The sequence below is a fragment of the Nyctereutes procyonoides genome, unplaced genomic scaffold (assembly GCF_905146905.1).
Source record: "Nyctereutes procyonoides isolate TBG_1078 unplaced genomic scaffold, NYPRO_anot_genome, whole genome shotgun sequence".
NCBI classification, from domain to species: domain Eukaryota; kingdom Metazoa; phylum Chordata; class Mammalia; order Carnivora; family Canidae; genus Nyctereutes; species Nyctereutes procyonoides.
In genome coordinates this window covers 19,678,933-19,700,386 of record NW_026575131.1, presented here as the reverse complement: position 1 = coordinate 19,700,386, position 21,454 = coordinate 19,678,933, and the positions used below count along the sequence as shown (strand labels likewise).

At 40.5% G+C, this 21,454-nt stretch overlaps 1 protein-coding gene across 1 annotated transcript in view; it reads right to left on the bottom strand.

Moving 5' to 3' along the window:
• RYBP (RING1 and YY1 binding protein) overlaps window positions 1–20,906 on the bottom strand; it is a 77,577-nt gene extending 56,671 nt beyond the window's left edge. The window contains exons 1-2 of the mRNA XM_055344137.1: window positions 20,791–20,906; window positions 19,775–19,900 (exon numbers count right to left, since the gene is read on the bottom strand). Of these exons, the coding sequence (XP_055200112.1) occupies window positions 19,775–19,900; window positions 20,791–20,822 (158 nt within the window). The 5' untranslated portion in view covers window positions 20,823–20,906. The remainder of the gene's footprint in view (window positions 1–19,774; window positions 19,901–20,790) is intronic.
• Between the last annotated feature and the right edge of the window lie 548 nt (window positions 20,907–21,454).

The window sequence follows — 21,454 nt, the reverse complement described above, 5'->3', positions numbered from 1 at the left end:
AAACAAAACAATGATCGTTATTAGGAAAAAGTACAAAACCACAATGAGATACCATCAGGCTCCCTTCTATTTGCTTAAAGTTAAAAAGACTACACATCAAGGCTGGCAAAAATGTGGAGCAACTGGACTCTCACATACTGTTTTGGGAATTTTAAAATATACAACCACTGTAAAAAAAATAAAAAAAGTTTGGCAGTTTGTTAAAAGGTTAAACATACCCAGTGACTCCACTGCTTTACCGAAGTGAAACAAAAGCCTATGTCTACACTTATGTTCAGGAATGTAGAAGGCAGCTTTATTTTTATTCGCCAGAAACTGGAAACTCAAATGACCATCAACAGGTGAACAGATAAACAGCAAAACAGGCATACAATGAAATAGTATTCAGCAATAAAAAGGAATAAATATGGATGAACTCAAAATAAGCGCACGGACTGCAAGAGACCAAAGAAAAACACAAAAGTACATAGTATGGGATCACATTTATACAACATTCAAGAAAATGCAAACTAATGTGTAATTGTAGAAAGCAGATTAATGGTTGACTGGGAACAGAAAGGAACTACCAAGGGGCAAGAGAAAATTTTTTCGGGGGAAAGATATAATATTTATCTTATTTGTGGTACTTTTCCCAGGTTATTCTTCAAATGTGAAGTTTCTTATAGGCCAATTACATTTTAACAAAGCTAAAAAGAATTAAACCCAGATAACAAGGTGCCATGCTTTTTCTTCTGATTACAGTACTTTTTAGTTTTTCTTAAAGGACTAATACAGAGTTTAATAGAGTAATTATCCATTACTATATAAATTAATCTATGTTTTATTATTCATCATTTTTTAAAATCAGGTCAAATCTACTTGTTTAGTACTATTTGAGAGTGCATTCTAGAAATGCTAAAAATACATCATTTTTTATAGAGCAAAGTATTTTCTCACTAGCTCTTAAGTATTTTCAAAATGCTCTATCTTCATTTCTAGTAATTTTAATTGGCAATAGTACCTAACATTTTAGCTGTAAATTTACTATCAATACCATCATTACCATTACATACACACACAAAACACACCCCATAAATTATAACATGCACCTCTTCAGAAACAATCTGTACCACCAGGGTTTCACCAAGGCATAAAGTGGTTTTCCTAATGGCTGGAAGAGTTCATTAACCTAACTTGTTTACAGCTTCATGTAATTTCGGGGTCACTATGCTATTTCTTATATTCCCTATAATAGAGTAAAATCCTCTTCCTGATCTCCATACCAGTATCTGGTTCAAATATTTTTATGTCCAAAACATGTGAAAAGACAGGAAAGGCAAAAAACATAGCCAAGTTAAGTTTACTTAAAGGTCGATATTCTAGTTACCTCTTTCTTGCTTCATAGCATCTCAAAGTATTTGTGGGGCTGGACACAGGGAGAGGTGGGTATTCTTTCCACTACTTTTGAATCCCTGAGTCTTGAAAAGCCAGAGGTAAGGGAAGAAACTCTTAATTTGCCAGAAGCCTTCTTTTTTTAAATTCCAGGGCTTGGGTTGGTTGGTTGGTTGGTTGGTTGGTTGGTTGGTTTTTTGGGGCTGGGGTCAGGTGGTGATGAAAAGGCTTAAACTAATGATTAAAATGAATTTTTCAGGTTATGTGAAGAAAGTCTAAATCATAAAAGAACAAGTGGAAAATGGCACTAATTGCTCTGCACTCATCACTCTTTGCTGTAAAGCAGAGGCAGGAGGACAAGATTGTTTTCTTGATTTTGAATACAGCCAAGTGGCAAGATTTAAAAACGTATTCACGGGGATCCCTGGGTGGCGCAGCGGTTTGGCGCCTGCCTTTGGCCCAGGGCGCGATCCTGGAGACCCAGGATCGAATCCCATGTCAGGCTCCCGGTGCATGGAGCCTGCTTCTCCCTCTGCCTATGTCTCTGCCTCTCTCTCTCTCTCTCTCTCTCTATCATAAATAAATAAAAAAAAAAAAATTAAAAAAAATAAAAATAAAAATAAAAACGTATTCACTTGTATATAATAAATAGTATTCCACACTTTAATACAAATATTTGCTAACCTGAAGGTCAAATTATAATCTTCTAGGACAAATGGACCTATAGAAGTCTGATTTACCTGAAAACTACAAATATTATTACTCTAAAGGACAATCCATCAGCCCAAAAGGCTGTTCATTAAAGAAAAGAAAAGAAAAAAAAAAAAGCTGCATTCTGTGATTTATTCTCTACAATCTAGATATGTTTACTCAATTATATAAAGGTAAGGGTTTTACAATGAAAGACTAAGTAGCAGCAGACACCACCAAGAAGTCAAAGTCTTTCCTCAAAAATCCGATTTGTTAGTACTAAAGTTAGAAAAGTTAAAATGAGACAAAAATAGCCAAGATGTATTTGTCATTATGTCAGAATTTCAAAGATTTTTCCACTTCACCACACTATTACTAATAAGACTTTGGAGACATCTACTGAATATTTAAATTTCACTTTATGGATAAGACACTTGAAAAAGTAAAGAGTTCTAAGAACTATAAGTTATAAATACAACTATCATTTCTAAAACATTATATCATATAAAACTAGAGGGCCTGGATAAAGGAAGGAGAAATGGGATAAGATAATTAGGGCCTATTTACTTGACAAAAATCAATGAACTGGAAACAAAACAAACTTCTGGTGATTGCAAAACAAAACTGAAAAGTAAAGATTATACTGGTCACAGAGAAAAACAAAGCAATATCCTTATACAATTTTCTAAGCGTGGTATGAATAAAATTAATTCTGAAAATACACCTTTCAAAACCACAAGAGGATCACAATGATTCATCAAGTTACCATTAGCTGGTTTAACTAATAGGATTAAGCCCCATACTAAATTTAGCAAAAGTTCCCCAGTTAGGGATCAACATCGTTGTTGTGTACTAAATTTATTCATGTTTGTATAGGACATTCCCTGATGCAAATGCTTTTAAAACTAAGTATGGATTTTGCAAAAGTTTGCCTGCAAATCTATTTAGAAGCCAACTTTGCAGTGCAGCATTAGTCTCTATATTTGAGAATTTATATATTCTCAAAGTTTGTGCTCCAGTAATTAAATGCTTATTAATAGCTAACGGATTAAAGATTTTATTTATTTGAGAGCGAGCAAGAGAGAACCAGAGCACAAGTAGGGGACACGCAGAGGGAGAAGCAGACTCCCCACCGAGCAGGGAGCCCTACATGGAACTTAATCCCAGGGCTCTGGCATCATGACCTGAGCAAAAGAAAGGCAGATTAACGGAGTGATCAACCCCAGGCACTCCATTAACAGATTAATTTAAAATGTAACAAATTCTTTTTACCAGAAGATTCCAATTCATGAGATGCATCTTCTTTCATGAAATTATTAGATCAATGAGTTTTGAAAAATACTGATATACAACTAAGGATCTTCATTTACAAAACAGTACCAACTGAAAGGGAATGAGCATCTAGGACTTCAATCCTGAAAAATAATAGATAAAACACCAGTATCTACATTACTTATCAGTTCAAAAAAATTTTCCAGCCCACCTCTCCAAAATCCTTTGCTAAAAAAACTCCAGCCATTCTGAGTCCTATTCAGTTGCAAAATTCCAAGACAGACTTCACCATCTTGTCAATTTTAACCCTTTTCCTCCTTAAGCCATAGTGCATCTAGACCACTCTAGTCACTTTTCTACAAACCTTTCAAGATAGCTCTGTTTCTAAAACCTTAAGCCAGCAAGCACAGAACATTAAGAGAAAGGCATTTTAGTTTTAGTTTTCCTGAGAAGGTGAACCTTATTAAAACAGACACTAGTTCAGATGAACTCGATTTTGCAATAAACTGTTGTCTCAGCTGTGAGCAGAGGAGCAGGTATGAACTTGAAAGGAAGCTAATAAAAGGACCTATGTTAACAGACTATGCAAAAAGTAAAATTAGAAACTAAAGAGAGGAAGTAAATGAATGTTGGCAATATTTCCAAGTCATTCAAGTGCTTTTTTTTTTTTTAATGGACATAACCTATTTGCAGAAAGGGTTAACCAATATGACATTATTTTAAAAAGGAAACATTTTAAACTGGAGATTGGAAGAATGGATTAACCTTTAAAAGGTATACCTAAAAGGGATCCCTGGGTGGCACAGTGGTTTTGTGCCTGCCTTTGGCCCAGGGCACGATCCTGGAGACCTGGGATCGAGTCCCACATCGGGCTCCCGGTGCATGGAGCCTGCTTCTCCCTCTGCCTGTGTCTCTGCCTCTGCCTCTCTCTCTCTCTCTCTCTATCATAAATAAATAATAAATAATAAATAAATAAATAGATAGATAGATAGATAGATAGATAAATGGTACACCTAAAAGTACAAAGCAGTAGAGGCATTAAGATCCTGCCTCTGAAGATTTAACAATGTGTCAGTGGTACTATCCTTGCCCATGAGGGCTACAAATTTAAATTTGGGGCAACAAATGTAAACAAATTTCACTACAAAATGAAGACGTGCTATGCTAAAGAAATGCACAAAGTTCTTCAATGATCACAGGAAAAAAAAGAATCAAGAGAGGTTTCCCAAAAGAGTTGACATGAGCTGTATCTTACATCTACGGGTGGCATTTACTAAGTAATACTAAGAGGTAAAAGTCTCCAGGCAGCACAGTGACATGAAAGAACATGCTGATGGAACACAAGTTTGACCAGAAGGTGCATGATAAGAAGTGGCAAAGATGAGCTGGTACACAGGACAGAGCCAGATCACGCTAGGCCTCACGGGTCGTTTAAGGAGACAAGGTAATACCTCCTTGGGCAATCAGGCAGTAAGTAACCAAGGATTCTAGACAGACAAGCTACATGATCTATGTGTTTTCTAGAGATCACTGAATACCTGGCAGACCAAAGCTACTACAATAGTCCAGAAGCAGGCCTGGACTATAGAGACTTGCAATTAATGAAGTTCACACTGAAATAAAAAATGAAATATTGAGGACCTAAAGGCGGTAATAACAGGAATACAAGAGGAATAAAGCCACAGAATTTGACATCTGACTGGCTACAGCTGAGTATCTACAGTGATGTCCATAGACTGGTGTATGTATAGATGGTAATGCCATTTTCAGAGAAAAACTCATTAGAAACAATTAAAAAAAAAAGATTTTATTTATTTATTCGTGAGAGACACAGAGAGAGGCAGAGACATAGGCAGAGGGAGAAGCAGGTTCCCTGTAGGGAGCCCAATGTGGAACACGATCCTGGAACTCTGGGATCACAACCTACACCAAAGCCAGATGCTCAACCACTGAGCCACCCGGACGTCACCATTAGAAATTATATTAATGTGAAGCTGGAAAAGATCCGAGTCAAGTGCAACTGTGCTATATAAACTCGGGCTGGGGATATAAACTCTAAGCCTCATTTTGTTATCTGTGAAATGGAGATACAATATCATACCATTAAAAGGATTAAATGAGGGACACCTGAATGGCTCAGCGGTTGAGCATCTATCTGCCTTTGGCTCAGGTCATGATCCCAGGGTCCTGGGATTGAGTCCCGAATTGAACTCCCTGTAGGGAGTCTGCTTCTCTCTCTGCCTATGTCTCTGCCCCTCTCTGTGTGTCTCTCATGAATAAGTAATTAAAATCTATTAAAAAAAAAAAAAGACTAAGGAGACAATCCATGAAATAGGCTTAATACAGTGCCTGCTATTCGCCAAATGCCCATTAAATGCTGGCCCTTATCAGCATTATTATTGGGTTAGTTGCAGGTCACTGATGAAGCCTTTTAAGAGCTGTGTCCCACTCTTCTTCCTATTAACCAATGAAATTCCTAGGTCTGTGTTCCAGTTATAGTACTTAACTCACTCAATAATGGCTGTTCAATAAATGCTAAGCATAAAAAAGTACAAATGTACACCTGTTCTATTAGAAACAAGCTTTGCCTTGGGGCATGACACAATATTAACTATTTCAGTAATACAAACTCCCCCCCACCCAAGAGAAGCATTGGAGTTTTCTTTTAATTAAATGAAATAACAAAGACTAAGAATACCCTTAGGGCTGTAGTACACCTGTCTGTAGTTAATATACCTTCTACATCAAGTGTTGTGACAGAAAGCCCTTATCTTAGAGATCCATAATAGGAGATTAACTGAATCTACTGTTTTGGTCAGTCTGTGATGAGTTTAATTTCTTAGACTGGGAAAGAGAGGGATAAAGATATTTAAGTATATAAATGAAGGATTTCAAAATAAATGCATTAACTATAATTTAAATAAGGAAATTTCAACTACACATTCTGTTGCCAAAAAGTTTTAGAAAGATAAAGCCTTCCCATTCAGAGATTCTGAAATATATAAAATATCTACTAACATATCTTGAGGGTGGAGAAATGAGACATTGCAAATCAATTATTTTCAATATATAGGAACTATGTACAGTCAAGCTTTTATGACATCCTTAGCACGAAGAAAAAACAAAAATCTTTGAATCCTATTACGTCGAATTTCAGTCCGTCTGGAGAACCACATTCCACAAGCCTCACAACCCTTCAATTAAGGGAAAGAAAACTCTAATTGCAGAATTTCACATTGCTAAAATTCACAAAGATCAGAAGTGAGTTTTTCATATAGAATTCTGAGGGGTTCTTTTAGATAGACAAGAAGAGACGCATTGTCAGGCACATTATGCTGAGCCAGAAAAAAGAAAAGGCAGAGAGAAAACCAAGGAAACAAAGAACACTCTACCTACCTTCCCACCTCCCCCTATTATCACTCTTGTCTTGAGCACCAAAATCTAATTCTCCTTCTTATAAATACATTTCAATGATACACACCAAAAGTACATGTCAGGATAAGTTCACTGTCATACATTTTGTGTCCCAGAGTACTCAACAGCAAATTAGACCTCCTGTGACTCCCTCAATTTTCTTAACTGGAGGAAAAAAAAATCCCACAAACAGACAGCCATGCATACACTGAAAGCAGATTCTACATATTAGAGAACACAGATACCTAATGCCTGATGACATGTGCTTCATGAGACTCTGCCCAGGAGCAGGTACCTCCCACTGCTGCCTCTGACCACTGATTTTTAATGGCGGCATGCCAGGTTCTTTCAAAGTATTGTGTCATTTTCTGAATGAGTCACATGACAAACTACTTCAAAGTTTATTTTTCAGACAGTATATACTGCATATTCTCAGCCCATTTTTGGAGTATATTTCACCAAGAGACAGAATGAGGAAAAAGTCAACGTTCTAAAAAAAAAAAAAAATCACAATAAGCAAAATAAATCACCTAACCTATATAGACTTATGTTAACCTTTACATCATAGATAAGGTTAAGCTAATAAATCTCAGGATAATTCTCAATAAAGTGGACATTATATTATTACCCTTATCTAATTTAAATGGCCCTGGAAAAGTATTCTCTCTTGAGACAGCAAAGGAGAAAAAGGAAGGAATTAAAAGAAGCCAGTTAAAACACTTTGGTACAATATTAATTTGTCCATTTAATTATGTCAACTTTCTATTTCTTCTATTCTACTAGCTAGGTATGAAATCAACTAAGTTACTTCACTTTTCTGAGCTTCAACTTCCTCAACTGTGAAAGTGGGAATAACAACTCTATCTCAGGATTGCTTTGAGTATTACATTGGGAAACAGATAAAAAATTGGTATGGTAAATGTAAAGTGCTATGCAAATATATAATATTTGAGAATATCTTAAGATTTACAGTCTAAATGTTCAAGTGCCTAGCGCAATACATTGCACATAAGTGCTCAAATATTTGTCCATTTATTCAATCATCATTTAAAACTTAGGTCCCAAAAGTTGAATTCCAGAAAACACATGTCTCACGTACTACTTATGCATTTTCACTGGTAATATTATTAAGAAACCAGTTGTGCCTTTAAAATGATTAGTCATTCAGGGGATCCCTGGGTGGCGCAGCAGTTTGGCGCCTGCCTTTGGCTCAGGGCGCGATCCTGGAGACCCGGGATCGAATCCCATATCGGGCTCCCGGTGCATGGAGCCTGCTTCTCCCTCTGCCTGTGTCTCTGCCTCTCTCTCTCTCTCTCTCTCTCTCTCTGTGACTATCATAAATAAATAAATAAAAATGATTAGTCATTCAATCCAATACAATACAATCCATCAACAGCTTTATCATTTTTTACAGTATTTATTATGCTAGGTCCTGTGCCAAGTTGCTAAACACATTCACTCATTTAATCCTTATAATACCACCATGGAGAAGTTACTATTCACAAATGAAACACTGAAGCACAAGGTTAAGTAACATGCCCAAGATCACAAAGTTAGCAAGTAAGAGTTGGGGTTACTTAACTTAGGCCTGACACCAAAGCCCTGGCTCTCAACTCCTACTACTACTTTCAATATGGTAGCCACATGTGTTACTGAGAACTTGAAATGTGGCTAGTCTGAACTTGGTTGTACTGTGATTATAAAATGCACACCAAAGTATGATGGCCTAGTACAATAAAAAGAATGCAAAATATCTCGTTGCAATTTTATGCTGATCATATATTGAAATGATAGTATTCTGGATATAATGGATTAAACAAAATAAATTCTTCAAAATAATGCACCTGCTTTTTTACTTTCCCACTGTGGCTAATGAAGTTTATAATTTCATGTGGTTTGCAATGCATATACTTATGTTGGACAGCATAAGTTATGATGTTAGAACATCATACTGTATGTTTTTGTAATACCACAAGCACAAAACAGCTTTAAATTTACAAACACAACATGTTTTAGAGTATAAATATATTTTCCAATCTCCGTTAATAGCTATTTAAATGCTAAATTAGTGTAACCAATATAAACAAAACTCTACAATCTCAATGTAAAATGTTAAATATTCCAGAATTATTTTTTTTAACTTCCTATCATGAAAATTGGTTTTGCCAACTACAAAGTGATACCAACTAATCTACACTGCAGAAATTACAGAAAAGCACACACACGAAAGAATCCATCGTGCTATTGCTCAGAATTAATATTTTGATCACTCATTATTTCCAGGTATATAGTAGATTAAGTGGCATGAAATATATTTTTTTAAAGATTTTACTTATTTATTCATGATGAGAGAGAGAGAGAGAGAGAGAGAGAGGGAGGGAGGGAGGCAGAGACACAGGCAGAGGGAGAAGCAGGCTCCACGCAGGGAGCCCAACGTGGGATTCGATCCCAGATCTCCAGGATCGCGCCCTGGGCCAAAGGCAGGCGCCAAACCGCTGCGCCACCCAGGGATCCCAGTGGCATGAAATATAAAGTGGGATCTCAGTGTCATATCATTTTGAACTGGTTTTTTGCTAATATTATGAACATTTCCTCTATTACATACTCTAAAACTTAACTTTTTATTTCGAAATAAATACAGATTCACAAGACATTGCAAAAGTAGTACAAGGTCCTACATAACTTGCACCCCATTTTCCCAGGCAGGGTTGTATTCTCTGGATTATAGTACATCAAAACCAAGAAGTTCACATTGGGATGTGTGTGTACCATTCTATGTCACCTCATCACATGCGTTGATTCACGTGACCACCACCACTATCAAGATTAGATTTCATCAACATAAAACTTTCCCTCTTGGTATCCCTTTAGAGTCACACCCATCTCCCTCCCACCCCAACAGCCCTTAATTTCCCTTAGAAGAAAAACCCCAAATAAACCACATAAAACTAACAAGTCAGAATGTATATCCTTCAAACCAGAGATTAAATGTTTTGTATCACACACTGCCTGACATTCCTATTCCTACATGGAACTACCACCTACAATAATACTCTGAAAACTCAATGAACTAGCATATTAAACAGCACATGGAGAACTAGTGACTCAAATATTTGTGGTCCAGAGCATGAATAAATTGGTCAACAAATAAAAAAAAATTCTGCATGACAGAATATAGGTGGCCTTTGCTTATGTTTTTGTTTTGTCCTCAAACTTCTTATAATAAGCATGTATTACCATCTTCAGAACTAAAATAAAAGAGAACCATGATCATAGGTAATAGTACAGGAATTTAACCTATAACATATACAGATTTTTTAAATTTTACCAAAGCACTGATAATCTTTCCTTTATCTGTATGATAAAAATGTGTAAGTACCAGGTAAACAGAGTTCCAGTTATCCAGTTTATTATAGTTTGAAACTCGAACTGAATATATGAGTATTACCCGGTTACAAAGGTGTGTTACTATGGTAGCTATTTTCCTATCCACTTGGTTAAGTGTTCCATTTTTCTTCAAGTAAAACTCTGCAGACTGGTTAGCCTTGGCCAATCCAACCGTCCCAACCTCCAGGAAACAAAGAACGGCCCAGGAATTGGGCAAGTTAACAGGAGTCCTGATTCCTGCAGTTGATTATGAGTTTAAATGGTATCCTTCTCATTACTGGTTATGTTAAGACAGCAAAAACAATTTTTTTAAGACCTTATTGTTTTATTTCCTTCAAAGTGAGCATGTGTGCGTGAGAGAATGTGGCTGGGGGAGGACAAGCAGACTCCAGTGAGCAGGGAACCTGATGTGGGGCTAGATCTCAGGTCCCCAGGATCATTACCTGAGTCTCAAAGGCAACCATGTAACCAACATGTAAGCCACCCAGATGCCCAAAGACAACAAAATTGTTTTATTTTGACTTAAGATAGTTTGAGCTGAATTATTTCTTGAAACCCTGAATATTCTGGCAGACTTATGATACTAAACAACTCTTAGTTCTATAAAGGAATGAACAAGTATAAACCTTATAACCTACATGTGGAATCTGATCTCTTCTTAGAGAGCAGTCACCAGGACACCTGGGTGGCTCAGCGGTTGGGTGCCTGCCTTTGGCCCAGGGCGTGATCCTGGAGTCCTGGGATCGAGTCCCATATGGGGCTCTCTGCATGGAGCCTGCTTCTCCCTCTGCCTGTGTCTCTGCCTCCCTCTCTCTGTGTCTCTCATGAATAAAGTCTTGAAAAAAAAAAAAAAAACAAAAAGAAAGCAGTCACCAAGTTGGTTTCCTCCATGACTAACCACCACGTACTGACTAGGTTTTAGATCCAATACAGGCTGATGAAATTAGCATCCTATATCACCTTTAATTTCTTGTCCCTCTCAAAGTGAACTTCATCTTAATATATATTGTTAATGTTCTTAAATTATAAAGTTTTAAGATTTTTTTTTAACATATCCCTTCCACCATTTCTTTTTCCAACCAAAAGATAATTTAGTTTTTCTAAATTGATGGAGGCTGGAAGGAGAGCAGTAGTATCGAATGCTATTGAAAAATTAAAATTTCACCTGTTTACCTTGTGATTTCAACTATTCATGATTTCTAACACTGTAGTTTACTACATTCATTGCCTTAACTGAGATTTCTTCTTTGACACAACAGTCTGTGTCAATCACTGCATGGAATTGAAATTAATGCTAAATAAATGAAGTGAATGAGTCAAAACTTCAATTTAACAGAAGTGATTAATCCAAATTACTCAACAGGATAGTAATATTCTCCATGTACAAAGTACAACTTCCAACTTATAGGTACGTTAACACAACTTATACAATGGACAGCATAATAATAACACCCAAAACGTTTTGTGCCCATTTTAAAACTGCCTTTCAATGCCAGCTTACAAACAAGCACATCCATCTAGTTCCCAAATGGGCACCCAAAAAGAATCGTCACAGTTCTTATTTAGGTAAATGTGCTAATGCTATAAAGCTCCAAACCACTCCAGGAAGTACTTTAAACGCACTGCCTAAAAGTAAAAAAAAAAAAAAAAAAAAATGCACTGCCTACAGCGGCCAACGCTGAAGGTTCATGTTTAATTTCCAGCACACGTTTACAAAAACAAAACCAGAAAAACAGGAATACCACTTTTAAGGACATTATTTCATAAAGACAACTTTCCCCTAAACCAGTAACATTACACATACACGATCCAAGCCTTAGTATGAAAGCATATTTCTTAGATAAAACTTTTTTTTTAAAGATTTTATTTATTTATTCATGAGAGACACAGATAGAGAGGCACAGACACAGGCAGAGGGAGCCTGATGTGGGACTTGATCCCTGGTCTCCAGGATCACACCCTGGGCTGAAGGCTGCGCTAAACCGCTGAGCCACCCTGGCTGCCCTAGATAAAACTTTTAAACTGGAACAGTTTTAAAGAGAACTCCAATTTAAACTCTTAGTCTTCATTATTCTATATACATTTACTGAGCCCCTGTCAAGTGCCAGGCACTGTACTAGATTTTCAAGAAAAATAAAGCTGTGAAACGAAAGGTCCTGCCCTTAAGGGGCACCTAACTGAGCCACTAAGTATCAGACTCTTGGTTTCCGCTCAGGTCATGATCTCAGGGTCATGAGATGGATGGAGCCCCACATCGGTCTCTGAGGCTGTACGGAGAGACTGACTGCTTAGATTCTCAATCTCCGTCTCTCTCTCAAATTAAAATTAATTAATTAAAGAAAAAAAGGTCCTGCCCTCCAAAAAGGTGAAAACATAGTAAGTGATCAAATAAAAATTCTGTTCAAGTGTTACGATGAGGTACACCTGGTTGGAGGGCAATGGAAAGGCCTCCTGAAACATCTAGAAGGACAAATAGAAGTTAGGCAGGACACAGACGCAAGGGAAAGCACTTCAGAGAAAATCAAGAGAAGGGAAGGTGTGAAGGTATGGAAATGAGATAGGCCCATGCTTGGGAAACAAGCAGTTTGGCATGAAACACACACATGCTGTATGTGGAGGGCAGATGGGGTGTGGTGGCAGTCTGCTTCCAGAAATCCTAAAGGAACAAGAAAGGACTATTGTGATGCTCAGCATTTGGACTTTGTATCTTGAAGGCAATAAGAATAGGAGCTGATATAAGTTGACCAAGTGGAGAGGCCCCAAAACCAGTTGGATTTGATAGCCATGAACATGCATGCATAAGGGTGGTGATGGATGGTTAATAGGGTATGAGAATTACCAGCCTGTGGGGAGAAATGGAAAGGTATGGATGACATCTGAAATGAGGAAGAGCTGAAAAGGATGTAGGAGGGAGCAAACAACTTCTATTAGCCGGTACAACAAACTAACAAACTCTACAGAATCATAAAGGCCTCATTTAAATTCCAGATTCAGTGAGGCCTTTCCCAATGTACCCATACAGACTATTTCTACCATGTGCTCATTCATTCCATGCCTATCACCACTGGGTGCTTTACATCACTGAACATCTTTTTACCGTCTTACCTTTTCAACATTTGTTAGGTTTTCTGAAAGCAGGAATTTTCTGTTTACTTAACCAATGACTTGAAATATAAACGACTGATAAACACTACATCTGATGAGAAGCAAAAGTTTACTCCATTTCTGTACTGTAGAAAGTTCCACACACCAGGTTTTTTTTTTTTTTAAGATTTTATTTATTTATTCATGAGAATACACAGAGAGGAGAGAGAGAGAGGGGCAGAGACACAGGCAGAGGGAGAAGCAGGCTCCATGCAGGGAGCCTGATGTGGGACTCGATCCCGAGACCTCAGGATCAGGCCCTGGGCTGAAGGCGGTTCTAAACCGCTGAGCCACCTGGGCTGCCCCCTCACACCAGGTTTTATCCTTACACCTAATGATGTGTGAATTTACACTACAGCTGAAAGAAAACAACTATGTTCAACTAAATAGGTAATAAAAAGCTATCAAGGAGAGATCCTATCTCTAGAATGTTTAAGGGTCTACATGCAGAGTTGAGCTCTAAGATACTCTTAGGATAAAACAGCAACACTGGTTGAAAAAACAAGAACCACATACACTAACATGGATGAATCTCAAGAAGCCAGACACAGAAGTGAACATAACTGTATGACTTATACGAAGTTCAGAAACATGCAGAACTCCTCTCCAGCGTTAGAAGTTAGGGCGGTGGCTGAAGTGACCGTCCTAAGAGTGTACAATGGACTCTGGGGTCCTGGTAATGTTTTCTTAACCTGGGTACAAGATACATGGTGTCTTCATCCTATGAAGGTTCCTCAAGCCTTTTAATTATGATTTGTGCACTTCTCCATATGTACGCTACAGTTCAAAAAGTTTACTTAAAGGGGCACCAGGGTGGCTCAGTGAGTTAAGCATCCATCTCTTGAGTGGCTCAGATCATGATCTTAGGGTCATGGGACTGAGCCCTTAATCCCACTCCGTTAAATCAAGTGCGCTCTCTCTCCCTCTGCTCCTCCCCCACTTTCTCTCAAAATAAATAAAATCTTTCAAATAATAAATAAAACTAAAAAGAAAAAAGAAAAAACCTCTTTACCTAAAAAAGAGGAAGGGAACATTTCTGATGGGGAGGATAAAAGATGCCACAAACAAAAAAAGGCCCTGGGGACAGAGCCAAAGAGAAAATGAGAGCCAGAAAGACTGTAGAATGTTTTAGTTCAAACTGCAAAGGAGACAGAGACCCACTGTTACCTGAAGTACTAATAATGAACTGAGTTAGTGCCGACAACTTCCTCAAGTAGCTGTTGTTTACCAAAATAGTTTTTATTAATCTTGGCATTTCTTCAGCACTGACAGCACAGGATAAATGTATGCCACATGAATAATCCATTCAAACCTCCCATCCCAGTAACTAACAGGATATACTGACAAGTTAGCTGGCCTGGCCTCAGTATAGGGCATGCAACTAAGGAAAAGCTGAGTAGCCTGTACACAAAGGTTCCAACTCTAAACTGTCCCCAACCCAATGAGCTAGATGGCACAGGCTAGAGAAATAACCTACAGAAATAACTATCCCCTTGTTCCAAAAGAAAGCAGCATGCATGCTGCCTAAAAAGGCAAATGTGTATCTTAACACTGTCTAGAAAGCAGTCACTCCCCCAGTTCTCATCACTCTATAGTTCCACATCCTGCTCTAATTTCTCAAAACACTTGCCACTGGCCAAAATTACTTTATTTTTTCTGTTTATTTCTCTTCTTCTCCATAGTAATTCAGACCCTATGAGAACAAGCACCTTGTCTGTCTTTCCACTACTGTATATCCAGAGCCCATTTAGCTGTGAGCTCAATAAAAACTTGTCAAATAACCACAACTACCCAGGTAATTTACTTTAAGGTCACCAAGTATACATAAGATCAAGTTAGTACCAATAAATCAGTAAGTCCAATGTAATGGCAAATACAAAATAAATTATCACTGTTTCTGGATAAGAGTGATCTTTAAAAACTCTACCAGCTTTGAGGCCGAAAGGTTTGGTAAGGTTTCATGGTTCGGAAGACAGGTAATTTTTCCATGTATTTTATGGAGAAATTCTGTGAAAGACAAACACTACAGTAAAACCAATGTGATCTAAGGAGCAAAACCACTGTGGTGGATGATCCAAAACCATAGGAAAGTGGCTTGGCTCTGCTCCAGATTAGGTACACCCCCACCCCTGCTTTCTGGGAGTTTTCCTATCTGAAAAGTAACTCAGGGTGATGCACTTTTGAAGCGAGATCGGAACTGCCACAAATCATGTATTTTTTCCCCTAAAACTGAAGTACTTCATGACTATTCAACGGATATTCAGTTATTAGGCTATCTGAACTTAAGGAAGAGAAAACGTCCAATTTACAACTTTGAAATACCAGTTCCTGAACAAGGAAAAAGCATTTTACAAACGGAGCACCAACTTTTTTTTTTTTTAATGGCATGATCTTATTACATATCTAAAGTAAATTCCTCACTTCTACTTGTCTGCAAAAGCTCTAAAAACAGTACACTTTTCAGGGGGATGGTATTCAAATAAACATGATTTGAACCCAGTATCAGGATAAAATCTGGCACTAAAGACTGGATAAGTTCTAAATCTATGGTAACTACCCAGAGCAAAAATCTACCCATTTTCAAATGAATGTCATTTAAGCGGTAGCTGAAGGTCAAAATGCAGCACTATGATCAAAGAACCACTCACCAATCAGCTAGAGTTGCAGCAGGGTCTTGGCAATCTGTATCTCCACAAAAACATGGTTGGATTCATAAAAGTAGCAAAACCAAAGCTAAGTATATTTTATTCATCACCAAGTATAGGAATTTACTCTGCTCAACACTCAAGAGCTTCAACTTAACAAAATGGCTAAGTAAATTTGTTAATTTGCAGGCGTTTTTCCTTCAGAAAACTGGTGGTTATCATCTTTCATGAGACTGGCAAACAAGGCTGGGAAATCCCACTTTATCTTCAATTTATCACCTAGGAAAGGGATAGTGTTTCCTCCCCACCCACAGCCACCTTATATACACACTCCTTTATTTCCTATACTGAACGGCTTACTCTGGAGTTCTCTCAGCACGGGGAGGAGGCTGCAGGTGACCCAATCTCTTAAGTTGTATCACAGAACAGGCAAGAGAAAACCATATGATATGAAGAAATCTTCTAAAACTGGTTTGTGGTGATGGTTGCACAAGTCTTTAAGATAACTAAAATTCAATGAATCATATATATATACACTTAAAATTAGTGAATTCTATAGTATATAAAACTCAATAAAACTAAATTTAAAAAAAAAATCACCAGCAAAAGGTAGAGAGCGGGATGATATAGTTAGAAAAAGGAGTGTATCTAAGACCCAGAGACCCTCGATATAATTGACACATCCAAAATACAGATCTCTATTGCCCCCTGAGCCTCCAAGTAGCCTTTCATTAAGTATCTCTTCCTCCTTCCCCTAACATGTTCCTTGGGAGCATCTGACCCTCGACTTTCATTCTGCTCTATGCTGCTGCAAGAAGAAAAAAAGGCCTTATCCATCACTTTCACAAATCTACCTGCAGAATTCAATATATAACATACACGTGACAATAACCATAAAAATTTGGCAGGTGATTTTTTAGAAATCAATTCCCTTTTCAGAAGAAATGGGGAGAAGGAATCCTTCTAATTGATTCCCCAACTCAGACTGCTCCAATCTCCCACAGCACTTCACTTATAAATCTCTCAGAGCCTGTATAGCTTGGATTCTGATCATCCTTGTACGTGTCCAACCAACCCTCCCACCCCTCGCCAATTATCTTGACCAGTATTTCGCCGTCTTAGGAGCTTAATAAACATTCTTTGTAGAACACTCAATATTTTCCTCATCAAATTAAGTAACATCAATTCTATCCTCAGAGTGCATACAGTTCTGTGTCCTACCAGACCTACTAATTAAAACCGGACTTCCTTGGTTGACTTGGTAGATAATGGCAACAATGACAAAAATGATGAACAAACTCCAAATGACCACTGGCGAGGCCACCAGCTAGGCTGTGTAAGACGAATACCAAACACCAGCTCTGAGCAACAAAACCCAACTTCTATACCAGTCAACAGAGGTTAACAAAGCCCTTTTATTATTTTTAAAAGTTATTCTAAAATCACAAATTTCTGCCTATTACTCAGCATCCAAAACCCAACAAGTTTTGTACTGTCATCAATACCAGGTCTGGTTAAAACTATGCAAGGCAGAAAATGTTAAAGTCTTTGAGGTGCCAAATACAGTACAAGAGTAAGACCCAGGAAAAATCACACAGCAGTAACTAATACGGCAGAGAAATTAACCAACAGTTTTCTACACCTGATAAGCCTGAAGGAAGACCTGTGATATTCGCCTTTCTACACGAAACCCATTCATACTGTAAGAAAGCCAAAATATTGTTTACTTTCCACTTAATGATGCCTTCAAGAATAGATCTCAAACATCCAAACACTGATAATAACCAAGATGAAACAAACTTAGGCCACATACAGGTATCACAATTTGATAAGCGTTTAAGTCCTTGGATCTTGGAAATCTGTGTTCAAATTCTACTCAATAAGAGACCTCAAAAAACTACAGGGAAACCCTTAAAGAGAAAAGTATCCTGTTCCTGAACAGACTTTAAAATATTTCGTCTTCAATTTGTTAAAAAACTGGATTTCACTGTCATCATCTGTAACTCTGAAAAAAACTTTATAAACATTTCTATTGCTTTTAAAATCAAAACCTCCCACATATTTCCAAAAAGTTGATAAGTCAGATTTTTAAAATGCACGTAGAAACTGAAATGCATTTCATTATAAGATAATCATTCCCAGCAATACATCAGATGTAAACTTGAATTTGGTTTTGCTCTTCACCAGTAAAGTTCTCAAGTTCTTAGGAGTTTCCTAGTCATTTACTTGCACATCATCTACGGTAACACTCAAAGCAAAACCACAATAAAGAGGTTTGGCCCCTGAGGGATTCTACATGTAAAAAAACATTACTCATAAATATAATACAATCACTATTGCTTTAAATAATAAATACATTTCTAAACTTTCATGCCATTTGATGGAATTCCCTGTTTCAGAGAGCAAAACAAAATCTATTAAGCTCCCATTAAGTGCTTTTTATTTTAGCTAAATTTGTTCTTTGGTTAATACAAAAAAGGACATGAATTTGCTGTAAAAACAACTTCTGGAGAAATATTTTTAGTGCTTGAGTACTTTTTTTCAAAGCACTCATTATTTAAGTAGTGGAAGTCACAGAACTGCTCCACCAGCAAAGTAACTGGACCAATATAATTCATCCCGGAATTAAATTCTTCAGGTGACCCAATATCCTATGTAATCCCAGGTATAAATAAAGCAAGGAAACCCTAACAGGACGCCTTCATTTAGTCAAAGAACAACATCCACTTAGAACTATGGAGTACTACTACAGTCATATTGGAACACCACCAACTCAGAAACAAGTACCTGATGAAATGAGACTTCTGGCAATCAACTTATTAAGCCTTCAAGGATCCACTAGGAACTCATTCCTTCTCCCCAGCTTTCACATACATATACCACAATGTCTTCCCATTAAATGAATATCAAGAATAGTTTGACTTCAAACTCTAACATCACTGACACAAACTCCAGATTCAGTTTAAAAGATGACCAGAAGACTACAAAATCCAGCTTTGACGTCTTACCCAAATATATCTAAATGTTAAAATGCGGAGCAGTTCAACTCGTTTTGATACCAGATGGGATTTACTACCTTCCCAAGAAGGAAAAGGAATTCTTTCAACATTCTTTGCATCGTAATAAAGCTTTAAAACACACACACAAAAACTTCAAAACAGTCTATCCATTTCACCATTTTGCAAAATCGTCCTCCATCACCATTCTGCATAAGCTAATCGGAAAAAAAAAACACACACACACACACAAATTGACAGCTCGGCCTTCCAAAAAAAAAAAAAATGCACTTTATCAATCCCCAACATTTATTTTCAAGCCCAAGAAAGTAACAGACGTTTGCAGCTCAAGGCAGGAAAAAAAAAAAAAAAAAACCCACACACACAACAACCAGCATCCTCAGATAACTATAAATGGCTCAGAGAAGAAAAAGAAATAATTCAGTTCAGGCAAATTAAAAACATTCTACACATGGCAAAAATAAAAGGTCTCAAGTCCTACAACCCATAGCAAAAGCACTGCTTCCTCTCTTTTTGAGCCAATACCAATAAGCCAATGGATACAAGTGTCAAATAAATCCAGCCTGTTTGAAATAAGACGAAAACCTGGAAAAATTCCCTCCCATAAATCATTCAGTGCATAGGAGGCTTTGCACCCAACACGAAACACACACAACCAAGACCACACATCACCCACCCCCAAATGCAAAAAAAAAAAAAAAAAAAAAAAAAGCCCTAATCAACAAGTTGGAAAGGGGGCACAAAGTATAGCTCTGTACCCTCTCTCCCACCTTTAAAAAAAAAAAAAATTCAAGAAAAGTCCTTCAACAAAAGCCAACACAGATCCTCAAGTACCTGGTGGAGGTGCCTTTCCTCACATCGCAGATGCTGCATTTAAAGGCTTCAGCGCTGTTTCTGAAGGTGCAGACGCTACAATCCCAAAAGCCTTCGTCTGCGGCAGGTTTCGCTTGTCTTTTTGGCCTTCGAAGGGGTGAGGAGTGGGGGGAAAGGGGAGGCGAGAGAGACGAGGAGCGGGGAGGGGGGGGGGAGAAACGGCAAAAAAAAAAAAAAAACAAAACAAAAAAAACAAAACACACAACACAGGCGCTGGTGAGCCGTCGCGATTCCGCAGGGATCGAGCGCTGGAAACTTCGCTCGGGCGACCACCCACCCACCCTCCCTCCCTCCCTCCCTTTCCGGGGACCGAGGGAGGAGGGCAGGGGGCGCCCCCGCCGCCGGCACCCTGCAGCCTCCGGGCCGGGGCCGCGCTGCCTCGCACGGCAGGCGGCGGCGGCGGCGGCGGCGGCGGCGGCGGCGGCGGCGGCGCCCCGGGAAGGGCCGCGGCGGGCGCAGGAAGCGGGCGGACTTGTGGACTTGAGCGTGGGGCTGGGGGGGCCGGCAGGGGAGCCGCGGGCCGGATCTGGAGGGGGCGCGCAGGGGCAGCCCGAGGCCGGCGGCGGGGAGTGGGCCGGCTCCTTCGCTCTCCCCTCCCCTGCTCGCGCCCTCCCTCCCTCCCTCCCTCCCTCCCTCCCCACCTGGTTAAATCTCCCTTTGTCTGGGAGGAGTGGCGGCGGCGGCGGCGGCGGCGGCGGCGGCGGCGGCGGCGGCGGAGGGCGGCCGAGGAGGAGCCGCCATGGCTGCGGCGCGCACGGCCGCCGGCCCCGAGCCGGAGCGACACCGCCTCCTCCCGCCGCCGCCGCCGCCGCCGCCGCCGCCGCCACCGCCCGCCGCCGCCGCCTCCCCCCGCCCCCGGATCTCCATCTTAGCAGCGCCTCCCCCCGCCCCGGGTGGCTCCGGGGCCTAGTCGTCGCCGGCCCCCGCCCGCCCCCAGCCCTCCCGCCCCTTCCGCCCCCTCCGCTCCGAGCAGGTACCTGGTCGGGCTCTTCTTGTCGCCCATGGTCATGGATGGGCTGTACCCCCGCCCCCCCCAAAGCCGAAACCGGCGCCGCTCGGAGGAGAAACGCCGTCCGGGGAGTCGTCGCGGACCGGCCCCCCTCCCGCCCCCGCGCCCGCCCGCCCGCCCGCCCTCCGCCGCTGGGGCTCGAGCTCCGGCCGCCGCCGCCGCCGCCGCCGCCGCCGCTGCCAGTCTCCGGACGAGACTAGTCCCCGCCAGCGCCGCCTCCGCCGAGTGACTGACGAGGGGCGGGGCCGGGCGCCGCGCGTCACGCGCCGAGCGGCCAATGGGAGCGCGGCGGCCGGCGCCGCGAGGGCGAGGGCGGGGGCGGGGCGCGGGGGAGGGCGGGGCGTGGCGGGCGTGGGCCGGGCCGTCGGTGTGCGTGCCCGGGAGTGTGTGCGCGCTGGGGGCGCGCGTGCCTGCCGGTGGCCCGGCGGCCCGGCGGCCCGGCGCGGCGGAGCGTGCGAGCCCGGCGGGGCGCACGTGGCCGCGCCCGGGGAGCGGCGCGCCCGCCCCGCGGGGCTGTCGCGGGGACCCGGGCCGCCGGGCCGCCCCCGGGGAAGTAGTTCGGCGCAGTAGTTGGCGCACGCCACCGGGGCTCGCAACGGCCGCGCCGCTTGCAACGCCTCGAGGCTCGTGCC